The sequence below is a fragment of the Phacochoerus africanus genome, chromosome 5 (genome assembly GCF_016906955.1).
Source record: "Phacochoerus africanus isolate WHEZ1 chromosome 5, ROS_Pafr_v1, whole genome shotgun sequence".
NCBI lineage: Eukaryota > Metazoa > Chordata > Mammalia > Artiodactyla > Suidae > Phacochoerus > Phacochoerus africanus.
In genome coordinates, this window is record NC_062548.1 from 126,636,988 (window position 1) to 126,661,024 (window position 24,037).

Genomic DNA, 24,037 nt, shown 5'->3' on the forward strand with positions numbered 1-24,037 from the left:
TTGTGGCAAGAGTGAGTTTTGTGGCATGTTGGAATAGGCAGCGTGGAAACGGGGCTCAAGTGGCCTAGAGGTCAGGATTTCCTTCTAAGGCAGCAGGTCCTGGTCTCTCGGGTAAGCTGAGCACGCTGGGCTGGGTAGGGGGGTGGTGGCTGGTGTATATCAGGTTCTCTTGCTCACGTTTCCTGCGAAGTGCAGACTGGCTCAAGTTTAGATTTGTGACTTGAGCTGGGCCTCTTGGTCAGCCTGATACATGAATTAATTTTATCACAATGAAAGTCTAAGGTTTAAACCCTTTTTACTTTATGCTTCTATTCTCCCCCTTGTATCTGTCATTTATTATAATTAGAACATTCAATGGGTAAGATATTTTAAAAAGTCGGAAAAAATGTTTAAAGTTCCTATTGGGAGGAAAACTTTTACCTCTTCCCACTTAGGTTGGAATGGCTGGTCTGGGGCTGATATTCATCACTGATCACTTAGGAGGCAGAGCTAATTAGTCATGGTTGACTAATAAAAAGATGGGAAAATCTGAGTGGCCATGACTTTTGTCCTATAATCTTCTCAAAATCAGTCTAATCTCCACTACTTATTTTGAATTAATTGGAAAGATAGTGTTAAGGAAGATGCTGCCCAAATCAGTAAGCAGTTTGCCTGTGTTCACAGGGGAAGACCCAGAAGAAAGGCGTGGACAGGTCCTGATCCTTCTAGTGGAGCAAGCCCTTCGTTTCCATGACTACAAAGCGGCCTCTGCGCACTGTCGGGAGCTGGTGGCCACAGGTGAAGTAGACCCTGCCTAACCCGCTCTTCCTCTCCTCTTTATGGGATTAATAGTGAAAAGGCCCGTTTTGGAATCACTTGGCCTAGTTGGCAAGCCAGACACTTTGTATTTATAAGCCACGTTTTGTGAGTGCTGGCGATTATGTGTTCCATGTGCTTGTACATTAATATAAATATTTTAATGAGCTCAAGGGTTATATTTTATCTGAGATTTTGGTTGCTTTCCATTCCATAGTAAAAACAGGCTCATAATTTTAATAGCAGTTTTATGTAGATATTTTAATGCCTTTTTATGTGTTTGTTATGTAAAAGAAAATTTAAAAATTTTGAAGTATCTATAATTTGTGACTAAATTGCCAATATTTCTATTCTTTACTTTTTTTCAAAAGATAACATAACACTTTTCAAATTAATGGTGAGAAATTGCAAAGTCATTTGCAACCCTAAAAATGTTCCATATTGAAATTATAATTCAAATCCCTGGAGGATAAGCTGGTTTTATTGTGGAATAATTTCTCTATTAAAGAACACATTCCCCAGAGGGGTAGGAAGTGTCATCTTATTATAGGCTTTGCACTAAATGATCTGCTTTTGTAGCTGTGCCCGAGTATATGAAAGCTCAGGCCCATCTTTTTACCTGCTGTCTGTGGGTTGCTAGTGAGCGCTGACAAATGCAGCGCTTTGCTCCGTGATCCCTCCTGGAGTTGGGCACTTTGTATATGAAGTTTGTATGCTTTATATCTACTGTCAAAGAAAAAAAATATTCTAATACTTGTTAAAAATGGTAAGAAAACTCTATTCAGGACTTTGGCAGAGGAAAGAGATCAGGTTCAATGCTGAGTGAAGAAAAGAGAGCTGGGAATTTATAGCCCAGGAGCAGAGTGAGGGCATCAACAATGGGTAAAAAATCCCAGTGATGAGACCTCAAGGGTAGGGGAATTCTTTTTTTTTTTTTTTTAAATTAAATTTTTTTTTTTTTTTTTGCATTTTAGAGCCTCACCCGTGGCATATGGAGATTCCCAGACTAAAAGTCCAATCGGAACTGCAGCTGCAGGTCTACACCACAGCCACGCAGGATCCGAGCCACGTCTGCGACCTATACCACAGTTCATGGCAATGCTGGATCCTTAACCCACTGAGCGAGGCCAGGGATCAAACCCTCAACCTCATGGTTCCTAGTTGGATTCGTTTCTGCTGTGCCACGATGGGAACTCCCAAGGGTAGGGGAATTCCTACTGAACCAATTTAGCAGGATTTTTGCTGGTGGAGGCCGGGGTGATCAGGTGTCAAGGATAAGAGGTTCTCTCTAAACTGACTGGGCAGGATTCTTGCTAAAAGTGGATTGTACGGGTTCAGCAAGGACTGGCCAAGGTATAGGCCTGACTAAAGTTTGGTCAAGGAAAGAGTCTAGCAATGCATCTATGAAAAATTTGGAAACTCTAGGAAAAAGGTCAATGCTTTCTAACCTCAGCATTAGAAAATCGGCTTTGTGGAAGAAGTGCGTCCTGTAATATTAGCCTTGTGATTTTGCAACAGTAAGTTGAGAGAATAATTATGATATTCTGGAAAATCATTGTTGTCTTAATTGATTATTTATTTGAAGAGCTTTGTAATAATTGTTTTCCTGTAAGGATGGTACCTGGATTGATGGAGAGGAATTAGTCTGGGCTGAGGCCTTTGTACTTAGAAAAAAAGACCGCTTTCTAACTGGAATGCCTTCAAATAAGAGTAAAAGTGCATTTTAAGAATTCAGAGTATAAGCATTGCATAGGAAAAAGAAATGTCTGCTGGTTGTCAATGTCTGTGTTTTTGTCATTGTCCTTGTGTATCTTCATGTATGAAGTGAAGGATTCTGAATAGCTGTCTGTAATAGTCTCTCTCTAGCACTTTGCGCTTTATAAAGGGCTTTTAAATGCAGGTTATTTTTATTTTATTTTAAAAATTTATTTAAAAATTTTTTTGGCTGCACCCTTGGCTTGAAGAAGTTCCCAGGCCAGGGATCAAACTTGTGCCACAGCAGAGCCCAAGCCACTGCAGTGACAGCGCCAGACCCTTAACCACTGCGCCACAAGAGAACTCTGGTAAAAGCAGGTTGTTTTTAAATAAACCTTGTTTAATACAACTGATAAGTCAATGAAGGAGACATTCTTATTATTGTCGTTTTTTTCCTAGTGGTAAAGGATGTGTGATGCTTGGAAATTTCGTAAGCTCATGAAAGTGCTCTCAAGTCTTTTTGAATTTAGGTATCCATTTTTTTTACTCAGCATCTAAGCTCTAGATTATTTGTAGTCATCATCAGGTAATCTAAAATTTAACCTAGTTTATTAGAAGAATGTGGGGGCGGCAGTGCTGAACTTTCTGGATAATCATCTTTCTTTTGTGTTTTAGGTCCTTAGGTGCTTCTGCTTATGATGTGTGTCACTAACGACCCACTTTGCTCTGGTTAACCTAAGACCCAAGCAGAAAGCCATCGTATTTCTCATGTGAGACGGAAGTTTTCTTTTCCCTAGTGAAAGCCAATTTGTTTTTTCTGGACCACTTTTCAGGTTATTCTAAAAGTTGGGATGTTTGTAGCCAGTTGGGACAATCAGAAGGTTACCAAGACTTGGCCACTCGTCAGGAGCTCATGGCTTTTGCTCTGACACATTGTCCCCCCAGCAGCATTGAGCTTCTTCTGGCAGCTAGCAGCGCTTTGCAGACACAAGTGAGTGCTCCCCATAAGTAAACCCTTAACTGTATCAAGTATATTTTGTTGGATCTGTGGATCTGAGATTTGTGGTCTTTTTTTTTTTTTTTCCAATAAAATGAAAATTTTTGATTTATGGAAAACAAATTGTCACTTATGTGAAAAGGGATTTGAAGATATTCCGATATAAAATAGTGTTAGCTATTTTTTTTTTTTTAACAGAGGAAAAGGTACAGTATGAGAAAAGAAAGTAATGTTAGGAAATAAATTATTAAATATGGTGGAGAAAGTTAGTGTTAAGAATAAAATATGTAAGAAATGGTTTGTGCAGTATGCTGGAAACCATGGAGGTAAAACCAGTGGTGGCACCATCCCCTTAGAAGTCCTTTGGAAATGGCAGAATATGGGCTTCGATTTTACAGAAGCTAAATGTCCTGCAATTCATAGGATGGACCTGCATCAGGGAGGGTGGTGCTTGGGTTGTGAAACTCTGTAAAACATGTGGAGAGATGCTGGATTTCAACGTTTTTATCTCATAGTCATTCATTACGTTGTATATGAGTGAATTCCACTTCTTTTTGGTCTTTTTTTTTGGAGTCCTTTCCTTTTTTAGGCCCACACTTGTGGCATGTCAAGATTCCTAGGCTCGAGTTGAACCAGAGCTATAGCTGCCGGCCTATGCCACAGCCACAGCAACGCCAGGTCCATGCCGCATCTGCTACCTACCTACAGCTCACAGCAATGCTGGATCCTTAACCCACTGAGCAAGGCCGGGGATTGAACCTGCGCCCTCATGGATGCTAGTCAGATTCGTTTCCTCTGAGCCGCAGCGGGAACTCCTGATTCCACTTCTGAAACTGTGGTTCCTCCTTGTGGAGGTGTTCAAGTCCCAAAGCAAGGCTGTCACCACAAAGTCATCATTTGGAAGTAGTGGGATTTTTTTTCCCTCCAAAGAGAACTTCTTAAATTTCAACCCTGCTGAGTCAGGCGGGGCAAATTTAAAAACAATTCCTTTATAATATATCATGTTCTTTTTTCAGATTCTTTATCAAAGGGTGAATTTCCAAATCCATCCAGAAGGAGGAGAGAGTATCAGTGTCTCACCGTTGACTAGTAAAGCACTGCAAGAGGTGGGCAAGGATGAGAGGGAGGGTGCGAGATGGATGAGACGGAGCTGCCTGTGTGTGTGTGTGTGTGTGGAGAGACTCTTGTTCTTTTACACCTTTTCTGTGTGTGAAATAGAACATTCATATAGAAAAATACACAAAACAATAATGTCCAACTCGATAAAGTGTCACGAGGAAAACACCCATGAAGCCATCATACGGATGAAGAAACCGTCAAGCCTTCTGGGAGTCCTGCCGTGCCCTCTTCCAATTCACCTTCTAACCCTTCTCTCTCCTTCCAGAGAGCCTGACTGATCCTGATAACTAGACCCATTTGTGTTTTGTTCTTGTTTTAAAATAATTTTAAAACCTATCACATCCATCCCAATATAGTAGTTTAATTTTACCTATTTTTATACTTTATAGAAGTGGTTGTGCTCAGTATTATGTGTTGTAGTTGATTCATTGTTGCTGCTCTGTAGAAGGTAATTGCCTTGTGCATATATTCCAATTGTTTCCTTCTAATGTTGGTTGACACTGCTTTGTTTTCAGTTTTGGCTACTAAAAATAATGCTGTCATCGTCCTGTATCTGTTTCTAGTGAGCATGTGCAGACCTTTCTCTCTGGGTCTGCCCACCTTGCCCTGGAAGTGTGTCTTATCAGATGTGCATCTACGCTCAAGCTCAGTCCATGATCCCAAATGACTTCTTCAGGTGGTTTTACAACCCTCACACTCTCAGCAGCAGTGTTGGGATGCCATTTATTCCAAGCCGGCACCTTGGCATGGATGCTCTTCTGAATTTCCCTGTGCCCTTAAATGTTTAAAGATAACTGTTTGTGATTTTGATTTGCATCTTTCTGCTTGCTAATGAGATGGACTTATCTCAGGAGAGACCCTCTTTTGTGAGGTTCCTATTCAATTCTCTTGTCCATTTTCTGTTCTTGAAATTCTTATGAATTCAGTGTGTCTGAACCCATTAAGTATATATGTGTCTCAGGAGAGTTATCCTGGGAGAGTACGGAGGAACTGTACTCGCGGACACCTCTCTCCTGTTGGTCAGCCTTTGCTCCAGGGAATGTAACTTTTTATGCTATTTTTAGCAACATAAAATTGACATTTTTAAGGTCAAAGACAGTAGCTGTTTCTCATATTCTAAATGGATATATTAAGAGATGCCAATCCTCTTCATAGATTGGTTTCCATAGGATTCCTTTAGGTGTTGAGCCTCACTTTCAAAGTATAGAGTGTCGTTCATTTTTCTAGTAACTATTTCAGAAGGCATCTGTTGTGATAAGTGAGCTACATCTAATCTTTTTGTTTTTTTTGTGTGTGTTTTTTTGCTTTGTATTTCCATACTTTGATTTTACTTAAAATTTTTTTTTATCGAGATATAGTTGACGTACAAGATTATGTAAGTTACAGGTATGAAACATGGTGATTCACAATTTTTAAAGATTATGCTGTGTTTGTAGTTGTTATAAACTGTTGACTGTATTCCCTGTGCTGTACAGTATATCTTTGTAGCTTATTTATTTTATACCGAAGAGTTTATACCTCTTAACCCCCTACCTCTATCTCGCCCCTCCCTCCTTCCTTCTCCCCACTCGGAATCACCAGTTTGTTTTCTTTGTCTGTGGGTCTGTTTCCTCTTTACTCCATTCACTAGTTGGCAGTATCCATCTGGCCAAACTCATATATACTTGTTTAATGTATGGTTACTTTCAGAACCCTGATACAAAGCTTGAGTTGTGGAATCTCTTGATAGAGTTAGGACAAGAGTATTTAGTTTTTGCCTATGGTGGAATAGGAACAATTACCTCAATTTTGTCATTCTATCGTTTATGTTAAAATTCAGTCTAACAAATGTGTATTGTATACCCATGTGTGTCCCTGGGTCTGTGCTAAGTGATCTGAGGACCTCAAAAGAAGTTTGAAATAGGACTCTTGGCCCTTAAGGAGTTCTGCCGTCCACACTGCAGACAGTGGACTTTTTTCTTACTGTTGTTGTGATCCCTTTGAATCGAAGTCATAGCATTTTCCAGGGGCCAAAAGTAGTGGGGATGCATTTTGTCCTTTGGCCTGTCTTGACCGGTCCTCGTACTGATTCGTCACTGTTTGGCTTTCCCTTACTGGGTGGGAAAGCACGTTAAATTCTATGCTGTGTTCTCCACCATAGGAAACGTTCAGAACAGTTTTATATTGGCCAACAGTGACTAAATGTTCTGTGTATTGGAAGGAGTTGGCAGGTTTTACCATTTTTCAAGGTCCAGTTGAAGACCTGCTTTTCATGTGATCTTTATTCCAGTTGGTGTACCTTTTGAGCCTCTGATCCTTCCCCACTCGTCCAGCCGCCTCTCCCACGCACCCTCCATCCTCATGTCTCTTCATGCCTTCCAGACACGTGTTGTGTTCCAGTCAGGCTGACCTTGTGCCGTTCTCTGAGTCGGTTCTCTCACACGTTTGGTGTTATGTGAGGCTCCTCTGCCTGCTCTGCCCTTCTCGTCTTGGGCTCTGGTCGTCTGTCTAACCCGCTGATCCCATCTGAGGTGTCATGTCTTTATAACGTTTTCCTTGAGTCCTCACTGTCCCCTTCTCTGTCCCAAGCACCTCACGTCGCTGTAGCATTAGTACGGTGTGGTTTGTCTGGCAGCTGGAAATGTGCCATTTACTTTTGCAGTCTCTCCACAGAGTGCCTGAGACAGAGTGAATGCCAGGTAAATGTTTACTAAAACCAAGTTGGACACTCCCATTGCAGAGAGATTAGCATGTGGCAAAAATGAGCTAGAAAGTAGATTTTGGCCTAAAAAGATAAGGAATTTCCACTTTAACTGATGTGTGCGCGCTCTGGTTGCTATAAGATCTTTTTAGATTCTGGCCAGTGTGAAGGGAGTATCATTTCTCTGTTCAGAGTAGAATTGCAACATGATTCTGCTGAGTTCAGCTCCATCAGCTTATCCTGATTCCTCATCCTTCTTTATAAAATCCATGAAAAACCTTTTGTGGCTTTTGGGTTTCCTATTTTCTGCTTCTCTGATGAATTAGAAAGTGTCAGCCTGGCCCCTTGGTGGCCTCTTTGGGTAGGACATGCTGTGTTACAAGTGGGCACATATTGCTCCATTAAAATCTCTTCAGTAAATGAAGGAGCCCGCCAGCAGTTCTTCACAGGATCCACTTAGCAAGGAAAGGGAATTCTTCCAAAAAAGATTTTTTTTTTTTTGTAGTGCCTTAAAAGTTTTCCTCTTCCCACAAGCTGTGATGGATCCAGATCTCATGAAAGGCTAATCCAAGCCCTCAGTGAAGACATTCTGGCTTTGATTCATGATCACATTTGAGAATATCATCGCTACTACTATTAGATTTAAATACAGCGCTTAGCTGTATGATGCTGTGTGTTACACATTAACCGTTGATGTAATAACCACATTAAATTATAAGTCATAAATGAGAGCTGACTGTATATGTAATCTGCTTATTGCTGAAGACTTTCATAACTCAGTTGTGAAAATGATGATTTTTACTTGGGTATCTGAGCAAAGTGCAGATGGAATTGCTGTGTGGTTGCATTTGCAGTGGTACAAGTGGAGCCTCCAAGTTTGAGGATGTTGGCTCTGGTCTCTGTGAATGAGATCTGTGTTTTTAAATAGAACGAAATGCATAATTTGTGAATAACTACCAAATTACAGATTTCCACTTTCTTATTAATGTTGGCTATTATGAGTTTTAGATGTAACAGTATTCTACCACTTAGAGTGTATTAACGTTTTGTTTAGCTAGTATTAGTTATATCACTGTAGCCAATGGTGTTTTCCCCAGATAAATCTAATTAGAGTTGGAAATGGATTATACAGAAGGTTCCCATTAAGAAATCATTTTCACTGTGGGAAATCTTGTTATGAACATTTTTAAGTGGCTACAGATTTATACAACTGGACGAATTAATGTTTAGAACTGGGGCATGCGCTGAGCATAGAGCTATTTTGAATTTATAAAAGGACTGTTGAAAAATGCTGAAATGAAAGTAAGCCAAATGGCAGTTATATTTCAATACCAGAGACGACCCATACTTTTCCCCTTTACCAGTCGTTGGGCATTTGGGTTGTTTCCTCTTTTTAGCATCATGAACAGTGCTGCTAAGAACATTGGTCTTTGTGTAGGAATATGTTGATTTCTCATGTAGGTGTCTGGGAATGGAACTGTGGCTTCGTATGGTGTTTTATGTCTTAAATGTTGGAAGGAATTGCCAGATGGTTTTCCGAAGTGCCGGCGCCATCTTACTTTCCCACCAGGAAGTATTAAGATGACAGTTTTTTCACATCCTTGCTAACTCTTATTCTTAATGGGCTTTTTGATGAAAGCCATTCTTACCATTTTGGTATGCATTTCCAAATAACTAAGGATAATGAGCATCTTTTCACGTGCTTGTCGGCCATTTATGTGCTTTCTTTGGTGAAATGGCTATAAATATTTTCCTCATTTTTAACTGTTATTTTGTTATATCCTTATTAAGTTGTAATGATTTTTTGTTATTTTCATTTTTATTTTATTTTTCATTTTAGGGCCATGCCTGCGGCATATGAAAGTTCCCTGGCTAGGTCTTGAATCAGAGCCGCAGCTGCCGGCCTACACCACAGCCACAGCAATGCTAGATCTGAGCCGTATCTGTGACCCACAGCGCAGCCTGCAGCATTGTCGGATCCTTAAGCCACTGAGCAAAGCCAGGGATTGAACTCACATCCTCATGGGTTCTTAACCTGCTGAGCCACAAAAGGAATTCCTGTTGCTATTGTTTTTAAGTGCTGGATACAAGTTGTTGTTGGATGTATGATTTGAAAATACTTTGTTTTCAGTGTGTGATTAGATTTTTTTACTTTCTGAATGGTGTCTTTTGAAGTACAAAAGCTTTTAATAGCACTTTTCTAAAATTATAGTTGATTTTTGATGTTGCGCCAATTTTTGTTGTTTAGCATAGTGACCAGTCGTACATACATATACATTCTTTTTCTCATGCTATCTTCCATTGTGTTCTAGCCCAAGAGATTGGATATAGTTCCCTGTGTTATTCACTGGGACCACATTGCTTATCCATGCTAAAAGTAACAGTTTGCATCTACTTAACTCCAAACTCTCTCCCTGTCCCCTCCCCCTTGGCAACCACAGGTCTGCTCTGTATGTCTGTGAGTCTCTTTCTGTTTTGCAGATAGGTTCGTTTGTGCCATATTTTACATTCCACATATAAGTGATATCGTATGGTATTCGTCTTTCTGACTTCACTTGGTATGATAATCTCTAGCTGCATCCATTTTGCTGCAAATGGCATTATTTTGTTCTTTTTTATGGCTGAGTAGTATTCCATTGTGTCTATATACCACGTCTTCTTAATTGATTCCTCTGTCAGTGGACACTTTGGTTTGTCTTGGCTATTGTGAATAGGGCTGCTGTGAACATCGGGGTGCATGTGTCTTTTTAAATTATAGTTTTGACCTCTAGATGATATGCCCAGGAGTGGGATTGCTGGGTCATATGGTAGTTTTATATTTAGTTTTCCAAGGAACCACCATGCTGTTTTCCATAGTGGTTTTACCAATTTATGTTCCTACCAACAGTGTAGGAGGGTTCCCTTTTCTCCACACCCTCTCAAGCATTTGTTGTTTGTGGTCTTATTAATGATGGCCATTCTGATGGATAAGAGGTGGCACCTCATTGTAGTTTTTATTTGCATTTCTCTGGTAATTAGTGATACTGAGCATCTGTATGTCCTCTGTAGAGAAATGTCTGTTTAGGTCTTCTGCCCATGTTTTCATTGGATTGTTTGTTTTTTGTTGTTGAGCTGTGTAAACTGTTCATATATTGTGGAAGTTAAGCTGCTATTGGTTGCATTGTTTGCAACTATTTTCTCTCATTACATATGCTATCTTTTTGTTTTGTTTATGGGTTCCTTTGCTGTGCAAAAGCTTGTATGTTTGATTAGGTTCCACTTGTTTATTTTTGTTTTTATTTCTATTGCCTCGGGAGAGTGACCTAATAAAACATTTGTACCCAGTCTATTAATATTTATTAACATTTTCTTTTATTGCTTGTGCTTATTGCCTGTGCTTATTATAGTTGTATCTAAGAAATCTGTGCCTAACTCGAGGTAGTGAAGATTTACTCCTGTGCTTTTCTTGAGTTTTTTTAATAGTTTCAACGTCTAGATTTATTGGTAAATAAGTAATAATTTTGGATGAGTTAAGTATGGGCTTGAGGAATATCCACATACAGAATCGATAGGATCATATTTGTTTTTTCTTTCATGTGATTTCTTGTTCCTTCTTAAAGAATTTTAAATCTGTATTGCACAACGACACAAACATATAAACATACAAACATATAACTAGGTACATATAAATCAGTATAAATGTATTGCCCCAGGCAATGAGCCAGGCTGGAGTTCTCTGCCTTACAGGGAATCCTTTTGCGTCTCAATTCTTCTCTGGGAAGGAGCATCTGGGAGCCATTGCTGGCATCTGAGTTCTGAGCCCCCAAAGTGAACTCTGCAAACCCCAGTGTCTTTAGGCTCTTTTTTCTATTATTCTCAGTATTTTGGAACATGGTGAATATACTGAGGTATAGTTCATGGCTCCGTCTTGACTGGAATGTGTAATATTTGCTTTAATTACAAGTGTAGTACAGGCTTTTAACAGTCCACTTACACGGAGATAGGAGTTCAGGTAATCAATATAATCTGCTATACTTTATTCTTGAGAGAAAAAAAAGTGAAACACTTCAGATAAAATATTAACGTTTGTTAACCTTTGATGAGAGGTGTATGTGTATTTGTAGAAACTTTGGTCTTTCTAATTTTTTTAAATATAAAAATAACCAATGATATATTAATATAGAAGTTCTCTTCTCAGTTTTTTCTCCCTCCCTGTTCTATGAATCCTACTGCTCAGAGGTGACATTTTCAAGTTTATATATATCCTTCCGACTTTTTCTGAGTGTGGACGGATCGTACAGCTCTCCTCTTTCTCCTCGAGGACTATTATTTTGTTCTCTAAATGAACATGGATTCATACTGCATATATTATTTTGAAGTTTGCTTTTTTTCATGCAATATTATGTGGCAGGGGCATCTGCCCTTGTCGTTACAGAGACCGTTTATGTCATGGTGGGACATTGGTTGTTGGATGCATGTACCATGATTTATTTATCTTTTCCTTTGCTTTTGAGCATTTAGATTGCGCCCTGTTTTCCTCTATTTTAGACTGAAGGGCACTGAGCATTTTATGTACACGTCTTTGCATTGTGTACTGGGATTGCTCTGGGATAACAATGGAAGAAATGGGTTCCTGAGAGAGAGAATTTCCTATTTCTTGTGGTTTATCCTCCATAACCTTGTGTAAGTGCTAACTAAAAAATTGGGTAGGGAAAAAGAAAACAAGCATATACTTCGTATACCCTAGTTTTTTCTAACTACAGATCTCTTAATCTGGATCCAGGAATGCCGGAAGATCCAAAAAGGGTTTGTTCTCTAAAGCCCCTGAAATGGTGTATCAAATTTGATGTGTGTTTGTGTGTGTCTTCTAGTGACTTGTGTGTTGCATATGTACACATGTATGTGCATTCAGCTTTCTGGGGAAAGCACTTAATGCCTTCATCAGAAGTGTCTAGGGGGCTGTCCTCCCAAAGAGGAGGGCATCTAAGTGTAGCCTGGCCTGTTCATTAGCAGATGAATTGAAGCATAGTCAGGTTTCATAGAGTGATTTACTCCATGGGGTATTTTTCTATTGCTTCTTCTGGCAAATAGTCCCAGAAGCAGCATCACCAATAAAAAGGGTTACATTCTTACTATTTTGAATTCAGGATGAAATTTGCTCTAAGTGTTAGGTGAAGGGAAGTAGTTTGGATTACTTGTAGAATTGTTGGAGGAGAAGGGATAGTGGCTGAACTCTGTAATCCTTACCTAGGCTATGGGTACCACCAGCTCAGTTAATAGGTGGTTAACAGGTTGCTCAGAAACTAACCCTCATATTGTAAGACATCAGAGAAAGCATCTCCTAAATAGATTATCCTAGGATTTGATCAACAAGAATTGTTTCTGTAGATAAGCCAGGCTTGACATGTGAAACTGCCCATGTTCTTGTGAACCTGTTTGGTAATGTTGTCTATTGCAGGATCTGAAAAATATCGTTAGTGCTTAGTAAGTTAACCTTTGAGCTCTGCAACACTTGACATTAGTGAGATTTCATGTTAGATTTTATGCTGCGGGTTGTTGACTTGGTTTGGGGGATTAATCTATTTATGCCGTCATACACTCTAAATTAATTAGCAGTGTGTAACTCTGAATATAAAAACTGCTAGTAGTAATCATTTCAGGGGTAAATTTTGCCTAACCTCTTTTTTATTTCCATATTACATGAAGTTGAAAGAAACTATTTTCCTCATTAATGACTCTGGTTACACTGTAATCTTGGTAGGCTACCCCCAAATTAAATGCTTCTTCTGTGGTCCAAATGAGCCTTTTATTTTACTTTCTCTTTTGTAATTCTTATTAGGGAGAAAATCTTCTATCACAGACATTTCTGAGCATCTGAATTTCACTTACCTTCTGAAACAAACTTTTCAGTTTCAGATGTTTTAAAATTTTCTATCTTGAGCTAGCCAATCCATATGAACAGAATAAATCACATTTATTTTTTGAAATGAAATAATAGTTTTATAGCCTGTATTTTCTGATGTCTTTCAATTGATCTGAACAAAGTTGTATCTCTTAAGTGCTGTATTTCTTACCATGTTTATGTTTTTAGTTCTGTACTTGAACTAGTTAATATTCAAATCTTTCAGTATGCCCTCTTGATTAAGAAGATTCTGACTGGGTCACCTTGCTGTACAGTAGAAAACTGATAGAATACTGTAAACCAGCTATAATGGAAAAAAGTAAAAATCATTTAAAATAAAAAAAAAAAAGATTCTAAAGATGAACCAGAATTGACAATGTGACATGGACTCTTATTTGAATAACATTTAGCTAGTGAAGCCCAAACATACTACATTTTAGAAAATGTTTCCTCAAACATGTAAGTAGTGCATTAAAACCAGACTCATCCCTGTCTACAGATACAAACTGTAGATTGGGGGTTTTCACATTCCCTGAGCATTTGGTAACGAATAAACACAGTCCACGTGCTTGAACAACTACTGTCTAGTTGGAAAGTCAAACAAAATATAATGTCAATATATTATGGACAGTGCATTAAAAGTATGCATATAATCCTGTGAGTGCAGCAGGATTCCACTAACAGCTAACATGCTGCATTTCAAGGAAAATACAGAACTTCTCCGTAACTTTGGAGTAGGAAAGTATTTTTTGCCAAAAAAAAAAACAAAAACAAAAAACCCCTGATAAATTGAACTAATTTTGAAGTTTAGGAGTTCCTCCTGTGGCGCAGTGGGCTAATGATCGGGCTTGTCTCTGTGGAGGTGCCAGTGTGATCCCCAGCTAGGTGAAGTGGGTTAAGGAGCCAGTGTTGCTGTAGCTGTGGCATCACAGCTTTTGGCTGGGATTCGGTCCCTGGCCTGGGAACTTACATACGCTGCGGGAGCAGCTGAAAAAGAAAAAAAACGTTATAAACTTCTTTTACTAAAGATGCCATTGAGACAATGAAAAGAATATCTGCAGAATGGAAAATATTCACAATTCATATATTTAATAAAGGCTGTGAATCCAGTGTGTGTATGCATGTGTGTGTATTTATATATGTATGTATGTGTTTGTGTGTGTTTATATATATATATATATATATATATATATATATATATATATATATATATATATATATATAAAACTCCTGCAAATGAATAGGAAAGACAACCAACAGCAGAATGAATAAAAGAGATGAACTGGCACTTTGCAGAAGAGACAGTGGCCAATAAATGCAGGAAAGGGTGTTCAGCTTTATTAGTCACTGGAAAGATGCTAATTAAAACCATAAGGAGATCCCATCACATACTCCCTAGAACTGCTCAAATGAAGACGTGAGATACCAGGTGTTGGCATGGATATGGTGCAACCAGAACTCTCGTAGCTGCTGGTTAAGAGTATAGATTGGTATGATCATTTTAGAAAATATTTGGCCCAGAGTTCTCATCGTAGCTCAGTGGTTAATGAATCCGACTAGGAACCATGAGGTTGCAGGTTCGATCCCTGGCCTCGCTCAGTGGGTTAAGGATCTGGCGTTGCCATGAGCTGTGGTTATAGGTGGCAGAGGCGGCTCGGATCCCATGTTGCCATGGCTCCGGCGTAGGCTGGCAGCTACAGCTCCGCTTCGACCCCTATCCTGGGAACCTCCATATGCCACGGGAGTGGCCCAAGAAATGGCCAAAAAAAAAAAAAAAAAAAAAAAGACAAAAAGACAAGGAAAAAAAAATGTTTGGCCCTATTTACTAAGTGTGGACATTTGCTTACTCCATAGCAGTTGCACTACTTGGTATGTACCCAGAAATGCAAATGTTCACTAGCATGTTACTAGCATGTTCAAGGCAGTGGTATTGCTCTTAGGTCCAAATTAGAGAGTGCCTGCACACTCAAATCAGGATAAAAAGTTTTGATTTCTTCACACAATGCCATTGTATATTAATAATGCATTGGCATTACACTAACAATGAGTTGGATAATCTTTAGGTACAAGAATATGAATTAATTTATATTGAATGAAAGAAACCAGACATAAAAGAGTACATGATTCCATTCATATAAAGTATAAACCCAGTCAGATTTAATTTGTGCTGCAGGAAATCAGGATAGTTTTTCACCCCAGTCTTGGCAGAGGTGGTGGCTGGGAGTCAGCTCGAGAGGGGAGGTGTCTGAGATTCTGGTGGTCTTCCTTCCTTCCTTTTTTCCTTCCCACCCTGGGGCTTATGGAGTTCCCAGGCTAGAGATCGAATCCCAGCTGGAGTATAGACCTAGATCACAGCTGTGGCTCTGCCGGATCCTTAACCCATTGCACCAGGATCAAACCCATGTTCCTGCTACTGTAGAGACGCCATCGTAACCGGGTCAGGAAGTGAGGAGGCACCCTGGGCAGAACACATGAAAGTGAAGGGTGGGCACATGAGGATGAAAGGCAGCAGAGGCAGGACCAGCAAGAGACTCAACAACCACACCAAAGCACTGCCATCGCCACCTTGACGGAAGGGACACCACTGAACAGCCTGACACAAAGGGAAGTGAGGAGACACCCTGGGCAGGGAGGTTGCTTATGGGGGGCATATTCACCTTGCTTGATCTGTAGTTGACTTTCTTCTCAGATGGTAGCCCAGTGCCCACTGGGCAGTGTTGTCATAAAGCTTGGGAATGTGTGCGTGAGGCTAGATCTAGCTCAGTACCTGGCACATACTAGGCGTTTGAGGAGTGGTAGCCATTATGATTCTTGGATTCTTACAATGAGTCCAAGGCACTGCTTGAGGTAAATAACCAGTCTAGATATTTCTTATTCCTCTCTGGGAGCCAGGTTCTCTGTCCTTCCTCAACAACTTGCATTGCTCATTTTTAGCTTTACTGCATCTAACCTCACTTAACAGACTGGTTTTTTTTTTTTTTTTCCCCTTGCACTGTTTTGCTTTGTTTGCTTTTTACGCTCAGCCCTTCACGAAGACCCAGCTTGGTGATCAGCCACTTTTTCCTTTTTTGGATGGTTGGATTCAGAATCCTTGAATTTCTCTGCTTGCTTGAGGCCCTTTTAACCTTTAAAAAGATTAGAAATAAAGACACCTGAGCTTCACATATGCATTCCGAGACAAATGTACTTTATTTAACCGTGTATATTCCCAGCATTGCCACCTTCATTGAGTTCCTGATTATTTTAAACTTGGGCTAGCTCACCAGTCTCCTAACTGGATTCCTGCTCCTGGAATATTTTTTGTAAAACACAAATCTGTGTTACTCCCTTTGTTTCAAGCTGTGCAGTGGTTGTCCCTTTCATCAGGGTGGCGATGGCGGAGCTTTGGTGTGGTTGTTGGGTCTCTTGCTGGTCCTGCCGCTGCTGCCTTTCATCCTCATGTGCCCGCCCTTCACCTTCGTGTGCTCTTTGTTACACTTCATTGAATCGCTCAAGCTTTCTTCAGTTTGCCATGTTGATTGATGCCTCTCATTTTCATCATCACCATTTCTTCCTCGGAAGCTTTAGATTCTTTCCTGCTGAAATACTACTTTCCCTGTGAACACAGCTTTCTGTGACTTTGCCTGTAGGCAGAGGGCACATGACTTCTCTTCAAGCCCCAGAGTGCTTTATGTGTACCTCTGTTTTAGAAGTTGATATTATTCTGCAGTGGTTTGTCCATATCTTTGCCTCCCTTTCTTGTTTTTTGCTGCTTGAGGGCAGAGACTGTGTCTTTCTTGCTAGTATTACCTTATTGCCTAGTAAAGTGCGAGTCATCAAATAAGCGTCCCTGAGTGAGTACTTGCCAAGTAGGTGAATGAATTCTACCTGGTTTTTGTTTTTCCCCAGGTGTGGTTTCTAAGTAATTCAAAAATACAACATAAATTGAAATGCTTACTATCTTTTACATATAATTACATATATACATATGTATATCTATAGCTCTGTGCATATATATGGAGAAAGAAAATGTCTAGTTACTACAAATTTCTTTTGAGATTACTTTCCAGAATAGGGCTGCTTATGGAGTGTTTTTCAGAGAAGCACACATATACATAGTACTGTTTCCACTCAGTGCAGAGTTACTGGGCCAGAAGCTGAGAAGCAGAATGAAGCGGAGTGTGCGTGAATCCAGAGCTTCCGGTAGCCCAGAGAGAGGCGTGCTGGATGAACTTGGTGGGTTACATGCACAGTGGGGCGCTGTCCAGTGGAAAGAGGCCCTGCCCCAAAAATGCAGGACAGGCGTTGAAGGAACCACCTGTACCACTGTGTAACAGCAGAAGCTCCTTGGCTGCGGCTGTGGCCTTGTGAGAAAAGAGGGGTGTCTGGAGTGCAGCCTGGAATCAGCTTGTTTTTCTTTGGTTGAGCTAAGACACACATGATGAGCCAGCTATGTTGCCAGAGTGGAGAAGAAATGAGCCTCCTGCCATCTGCTCAAATAGTAAAGAAATTGAGGAAAGAATTCTAGTATTGCTACCATTAAACTGTTTCTGGTTTTTGCAATCCCTTGCAGTCCTTATGCCCAGTATACACATAAAATGCTTGGCAAAGCCCTGGCACATAGCAAGCATTCAGCATGGCATCTATTGTTATGACTACTCTTGGAGGGAGAATTGTGGTTTTTTCCTATGTAGGTCTTTCTACCTTGTCCTTTCAGAAGTGTCGATAATGTTCATTCCATCTCCCCACATCCCCCCCCCCCCCAACCACACGCACACATATGCTGGTGCACACGCTCACACACGCTGGTGCCCAGGCAAAGGGGCGGATGGATGCATAACCTTCCTCATTGCTGGAATTGAGAGAAGGAACCGAGAATGTAAGACTTAGCCTCCCTGGTTTCCTCCTGGTCTTCCTGTTGATAGGAAGGGTGCATTCTGCTCTGATCTCTGTTCCTGAAGGTTAAAGGCTTGTGGGCTGTTGAATTTACTTGTTTCTTTAGGCCCTAAGGCTTTAAAATCTAGCGTGTTCTACCTTGACAGTGCATCTCAAATTTTTTTTTCCTGTCTTTTTTTTTTTGTCTCTTCTAGGGCCACACCCGCGGCATATGGAGGGGCCCAGGCTAGGGGTCTAATCAGAGCTGTAACTGCTGGCCTACGCCAGAGCCATAGCAACACGGGATCTGAGCTGTGTCTGGGACCCACATCACAGCTCACGGCAATGCCGGATCCTTAACCTGCTGAGCGAGGCCCAGGATTGAACCTGCAACCTCATGGTTCCTAGTCGGATTCGTTAACCACTGAGCCACGATGGGAACTCTGCATCTCATTTTGGAGTAGCTGCATTTCAGCTGTGCAGTTGCCCTGCAAGGCTGATGGCTGTTGGGTTGAACAGCACAGGTTTAGGGCAGTTCTGGGAGTTTATTCTTCTCAGTTTTCTGCTACCAATAGGATTGATAGGATTATTTTGCTTAGATGTGTCTGCTCTGCAAACTCCTTCTTGGAAAAGTTACTGCAAGATATAGACTTGCAGAAAGATGTTAGCTTCATTTTTGACTGAAGAAAACTAGGTCCTATGTGGAATGTGAGCAGAGAGTGTCTGGGAAATGCAGTCTTTGACTTTTCAGCTTCTAGCGATAGTAGCACAGTTTGTCTGGCTTTGGGAATGGAGTGGGGTACACACCAAGCTGCAGTACCTGCTGTAAAATCTGAAACCCAGAGAGGTGCTGTTTTGTATTGATAGTAAACCAGTTATTTTTAGAATAATCGCCCTTCTATATAGTCACTTTAGCATGATATTTTTTTAAACATATCATCCATTTTTCTGTTATTTTCATAATTAGATTATAATTTATTATACAGCGAGTTGATGATTTATACCTTTCCCAAAGTCCAAAAAGCCCATTAGGAAACACAGGGGTTTTTAATGTTTTTTTTCTTTTCCTTTTTTTTTTTTTGGTCTTTTTAGGGCAACACCTGCAGCATATGGAGATTCCTAGGCTAGGGGTCAAATTGGAACTGTAGCTGCCAGCCTACAGGACAGCCACAGCAATGTGGGATCCAAGCCATGTCTGCGACCTACACCACAGCTCATGGCAATGTTGGATCCTTAACCCACTGAGTGAGGCCAGGGATTGAACTTCCATCCTCATGGATACTAGTCAGGTTTGGCACTGCTGAGTCTCAATGGGAACTCCCTTTTTTTTTTTTTTTTTATTAAATTGAGATATATTTGATACACGTCCTCGTGTAAGTTTAAGGTGTATGATGTGTTGATTTGATACATTAATACTGCGGTATGGTTGCCGTTGTACCATTGCTAACACGTCGTTGCATCACATAATTATTATTTCTTCCAGTGTTGGGACACAGTTTTGTTTTTCATATTAAAAGTGTAGTTTAGAAAATCTTTGGGGAAAATTTCACCAACAGCAAAGTGGGTAAATTGTAAATATTGGTTAATATAGCTTAAACACATTCCCCTTTAGAAGTAAGAATAAAATTCAAACGGTTTTCTAGAAATCATTATGTATCCCAACATGATGTAATCATTTTCTTTTACTTATATAACATTACTATAATTTAGCAGCTATAAAAAAATGCAGTTTTATTTCTCCTGTAGGACAGCACTCTGGCTTGGATGGGTTTTTGCCTGAAGTCTCAGCCAAAATCAAGATGCTGACAGGGCTGTGTTCTTTCCTGGAGGCTCCAGAGGAGAATTGGTTCCATACACATTCGTGGTGTGGCCAGAACTTAGTTCCTTGTGTTTGTAGAACCGAGATTCTCATTGTCTTGCTTGCTGTCACCAGGAGTTTGCTTCTCAGCTCCTAGATGCCTCTCACATTCTTTGGCTCCCGGTCCCCTTCATGCATCTTCGAAGCCACCAGTGATGCGTTGAGTGCTCTCAGGCTTCAGCTCTCTCCTGCGTCCTCCCCATGGCCTCTCTCTGGCCCCAGCTAGGAAAGGCTCTCTGCTGTACAGGCTCAGTGACTGGGTTAGTTCCATTCACGTAATTCCCGATAATCTCTTCACCTCAAGGGCTGTGTTATTAATTGTATCTGCCACGTCCCTTTGCCATGTACTAGCATATTTGCAAGTTCTGGGGATTGGGACGTAGACATCTTTGGGGGCCGTAATTCTACCTGCTGTTTGTGGTGGCTCTCAGGTTGGTCTCAAATGGTGAATTTGTCATTATGCAGTGATTACATAATTTATCACCTTTTTGTTACTTAAGTTACGTATTAATGAATAACGTGATGTAGATCTAAGTAGCCAAACCAAACTGTCCTTCTGGTAGTGGCAGGAAAGCTATTAAAAAGCAAGACTAGACCTCATAATTTTTTGTTTTATTTGACTGGGATACTGCAGAAAAAACTAAGTGGAAGTAGACAGACCTTAAACCAAAATTTTGATTTTTGTAGAACAAATTTATTTTTCTTTGATCAAAAGCACCTGTGGTTGCTGTCATTTCTATTTAAACGAATGTTAATACATTGGTATTTTTCTCCACATGGAATCTCTTGGGTTAGTAAATGGAGAGTTTGAATTTTAGCTGATTGCTTCAAGATTGGCAGGAAGTTCCACATTATAAACCTTTTAAGTGCTATTAATCATCCACTTGTTTAGATGAAAAAAGCAAAATAGCTTTCAACATTTAAGGGTGGAGGATCATGGCAGCATTGTTCAAATGAATAATTTATTTCTTAATCTAAATAATAAATACTTTATAATGTCAAAAAAGAAACGTGAGTATCTTCTTGGAGGGTATTAGATTGGTAAAAAATAAAAAACCCCCTATTTGCCTTGTAAATATTTCTCAAAGGGATTATTTGACTAATGGGGTAAGATGTATTTTCCTTTACTCAAGTTTCTTTTGTAACTGATTCAAGGAGATAACGATATACTAATAGAGCTTTATTTCACATTTTTTCATCATTGGTAAAGATGGACTTTGAGTCTGTTTATGTTCAGTTTGAAGTAGTCGCATTATCGCTCTCTGTTCTTGCGCTGAGGCGTGTTTTGGCTCTTGCCGGTTTCTTTTTTTTAAACCCAGGGTGAAGGAAGTATTCCAGGCAGCAGCTCGGCTGACCTGTTCCACTGGACCACCGCCACCACCATGAAAGTCCTTTCCAACACCACGACCACCACCAAGGCGGTGCTGCAGGCCGTCAGCGACGGGCAGTGGTGGAAGAAGTCCTTGACCTACCTTCGACCTCTTCAAGTAAGCGGTGCCTCTTGCTTTTTAAAATCAGTTGTGTAATTCGTATCCATTCATTAGCACACTTTTCAGTTGGTTTCACTGCTGTTATACCTTTATCTGCTTTGGGTAATTAAAATAATCTCTTAAGAAATCTAGGTCTCCTTAGAGTTCCCGTCGTGGCACAGTGGTTAACGAATCCAACGAGGAACCATGAGGTTGCGGGTTCAATCCTTGGCCTTGCTCAGTGGGTCAAGGATCTGGTGTTGCTGTGAGCTGTGGTGTAGGTTGCAGATGCGGCTCGGATCCTGCGTTGCTGTGGAGGCCAGTGGCTACAGCTCCGATTCAACCCTGAGCCTGGGAACCGCCACATGCCGCATGTGCAGCCCTAGAAAAGACAAAAAAAAAAAAAAAAATCTAGGCCTCCTGTCAGATAGGGAATAAGTAATTTACTTTCTAGAATGGAGTGCACTACCACACAGTACTTGCAAAAGGCATTGATATATATTCAGGTAAGGTTTGGTTTATATGTCAGAATTGAAGTTTCCTGGGATGAAAAGGAAAATGATGTGCACGCAGGCTTTCTCTCTCATGCTCTGTCTCCGTAGGCTAGCAGTGGAAGGGAAGGCCAGGAGCCAGGCTGGGGGCTGTCTTAATTCTCTCTAGCTTCTGTAACAAAAATATCACAGACTTGGTGGCTTAAGTGACAGACGTTTATTTCTCACAGTTTTGAAAACTGGAAAGTCCAAGATCAAGGCCCTAGTAGACTTAATGTTGGGTGAGGACCTGCCTCCTGGTCCATAGAGAGCCATCCATCCACTGAGTCCTCACGTGGCAGGAGGGGTGAGGGACGTCTCTGGAGGCCCTTTTATAAGAGCACTAATCCCATTCATGAGGGCTTTGCCATCACGACCTAACCACCTGCCAAAGTCCTCACCGCTCGATAGTGTTACACTGGGGCTGAGGCTTTCCACACAGGAAATTTGCAGGGACACAAACATTCAGTCTTTAGTAGCCTTTGGGTAAAGAGAACAGATACACAGATTCTTTCATGTGTTCTGGGCTGAGGACGAGCAGTGGCGCGGTTGAGCTTGCTTTCTGGGACAACTGAAGCCACCGCGTCCCTGCTTCCTCTCTGCATCCTCACCCTGATGTCCTTGATCTCACGCTGGAAAACGCAGAAGAAAAGGACATGTGACATTTTATAAATTGGGCCCAAACACCGGAGTATCTTCTTCATTCATTCATCCTGCAGGAATCTTCCACATGTCAAATGTCGTGCTTGTCACTGGGAAAGGAGTGGGGGAAACACTTCAGTCTAGTTCCCTTCCCTTGTGTAACCTGCGTTTCATGGCAGAGATGAGGAAAGCAACACATAGACATAGGCACACCGAGGTATGTGGCATGATGGGGCAAAGAGAGATATACTCTACCCTGTGTTCTGCTGTAATCTCCATGGGAAAAGAATCTGAAAAGGAATGGATGGATGTCCAGGTAGAACCGAATCACTTTCTTGTACAGCGGGAATTATCACAACGCTGTAAAACAACTACAGTAAAACTAAAAAATGTTTGTATGATAATGTCGTGGCAGGTGGTAATGAGTGCTCTGAAGAGAAGTTAAGAAGGAAGAGGAGGATGAGCGATTTGGGGGGGAGGCGTTCTGAGTTAGATTGGGAAGCAGAGTCTCTCAGAAGGGGAATCACTTAGAGCAGAAAGCTGATTGATGGAGGATAATGTGAGAAAAAGAGTGAATATATGTATGTGTGACTAGGTAACTGCTGTACAGTAGAAAGTTGACAGAACACTGTAAAGCAGCTATAATGGAAAAAATAAAAATCATTAAAAAGTATAATTCAAAACGAAAAAAAAGAGCTTATTGAGGCAAGCAGAGCAAGTGTGTTTTCAAGGCATGTGCTTTTGACATCTTTGCCAGGATACAGAGGAGGCCAAGGCAAGTAGGTCCAGAGTGATGAGTGGGGAGAAAGGAGACACGATCAGAGAGGTGGGGAAGAGGCCGGCCTTGCCAGGCCTCCCCAGACCGTGCTAAGGAGTACAGATTTTGTTCTGAGGGTGATGGAGAGCAGTTGTGTGATCCCGCTTCACTTTCAATGACATTATTCACCTGCTGCGTGGAGAGCGGGCAGTAATGCGTCAGGAGTGAAGCAAAAAGATGGCTTTCTCTTCCAGGACTCTGGGTGAGAGGTTGGTGGTTTGGATTAGGGGAGCCATGAAGGAAGTGGGAAGTGTTTGGTGTGGGGATGTATTTTGCGGACTTGCTGATGGTCTGGGGGTGGGATATGCAAGAAAGAGAGCTAAGGATGATGGCCCAGACAGCTGTGTAAATGAAGAAACCACTCACTGCTGTGCCATGCACTTGACTTTGAGTTAAGTCTGCGCATCTCTTTTTGAGGGGTTATGTCTTTTTTTTTTTTTCCTCGTCTTTTCTCTCTTTAGGGCTGTACCTGTGGCATATGAAGATTCCCAGGCTAGGGGTCTGATCAGAGCTGTTGCTGCCGGCTTATGCCACATCCGAGCCGAATCTGCTACCTACACCACAGCTTACAGCAACGCTGGATCCTTAATCCGCTGAGCGAGGCCAGGGATTGAACCCGCAACCTCATGGTTCCTAGTTGGATTCAATTTCTGCTGTGCCAAGATGGGAACTCCCCTGAGGGGTTATGTTTTAGAAAAAG

General features: G+C 41.0%; 1 protein-coding gene across 1 annotated transcript in view; it reads left to right on the top strand.

Moving 5' to 3' along the window:
* Positions 1-24,037, top strand: part of NBAS (NBAS subunit of NRZ tethering complex) — a 360,775-nt gene that overhangs the window by 188,025 nt on the left and 148,713 nt on the right. Inside the window, exons 33-36 of the mRNA XM_047782615.1 lie at positions 664-777; positions 3,324-3,481; positions 4,504-4,593; positions 21,199-21,366. Coding sequence (XP_047638571.1) covers positions 664-777; positions 3,324-3,481; positions 4,504-4,593; positions 21,199-21,366 — 530 coding nt within the window. The remainder of the gene's footprint in view (positions 1-663; positions 778-3,323; positions 3,482-4,503; positions 4,594-21,198; positions 21,367-24,037) is intronic.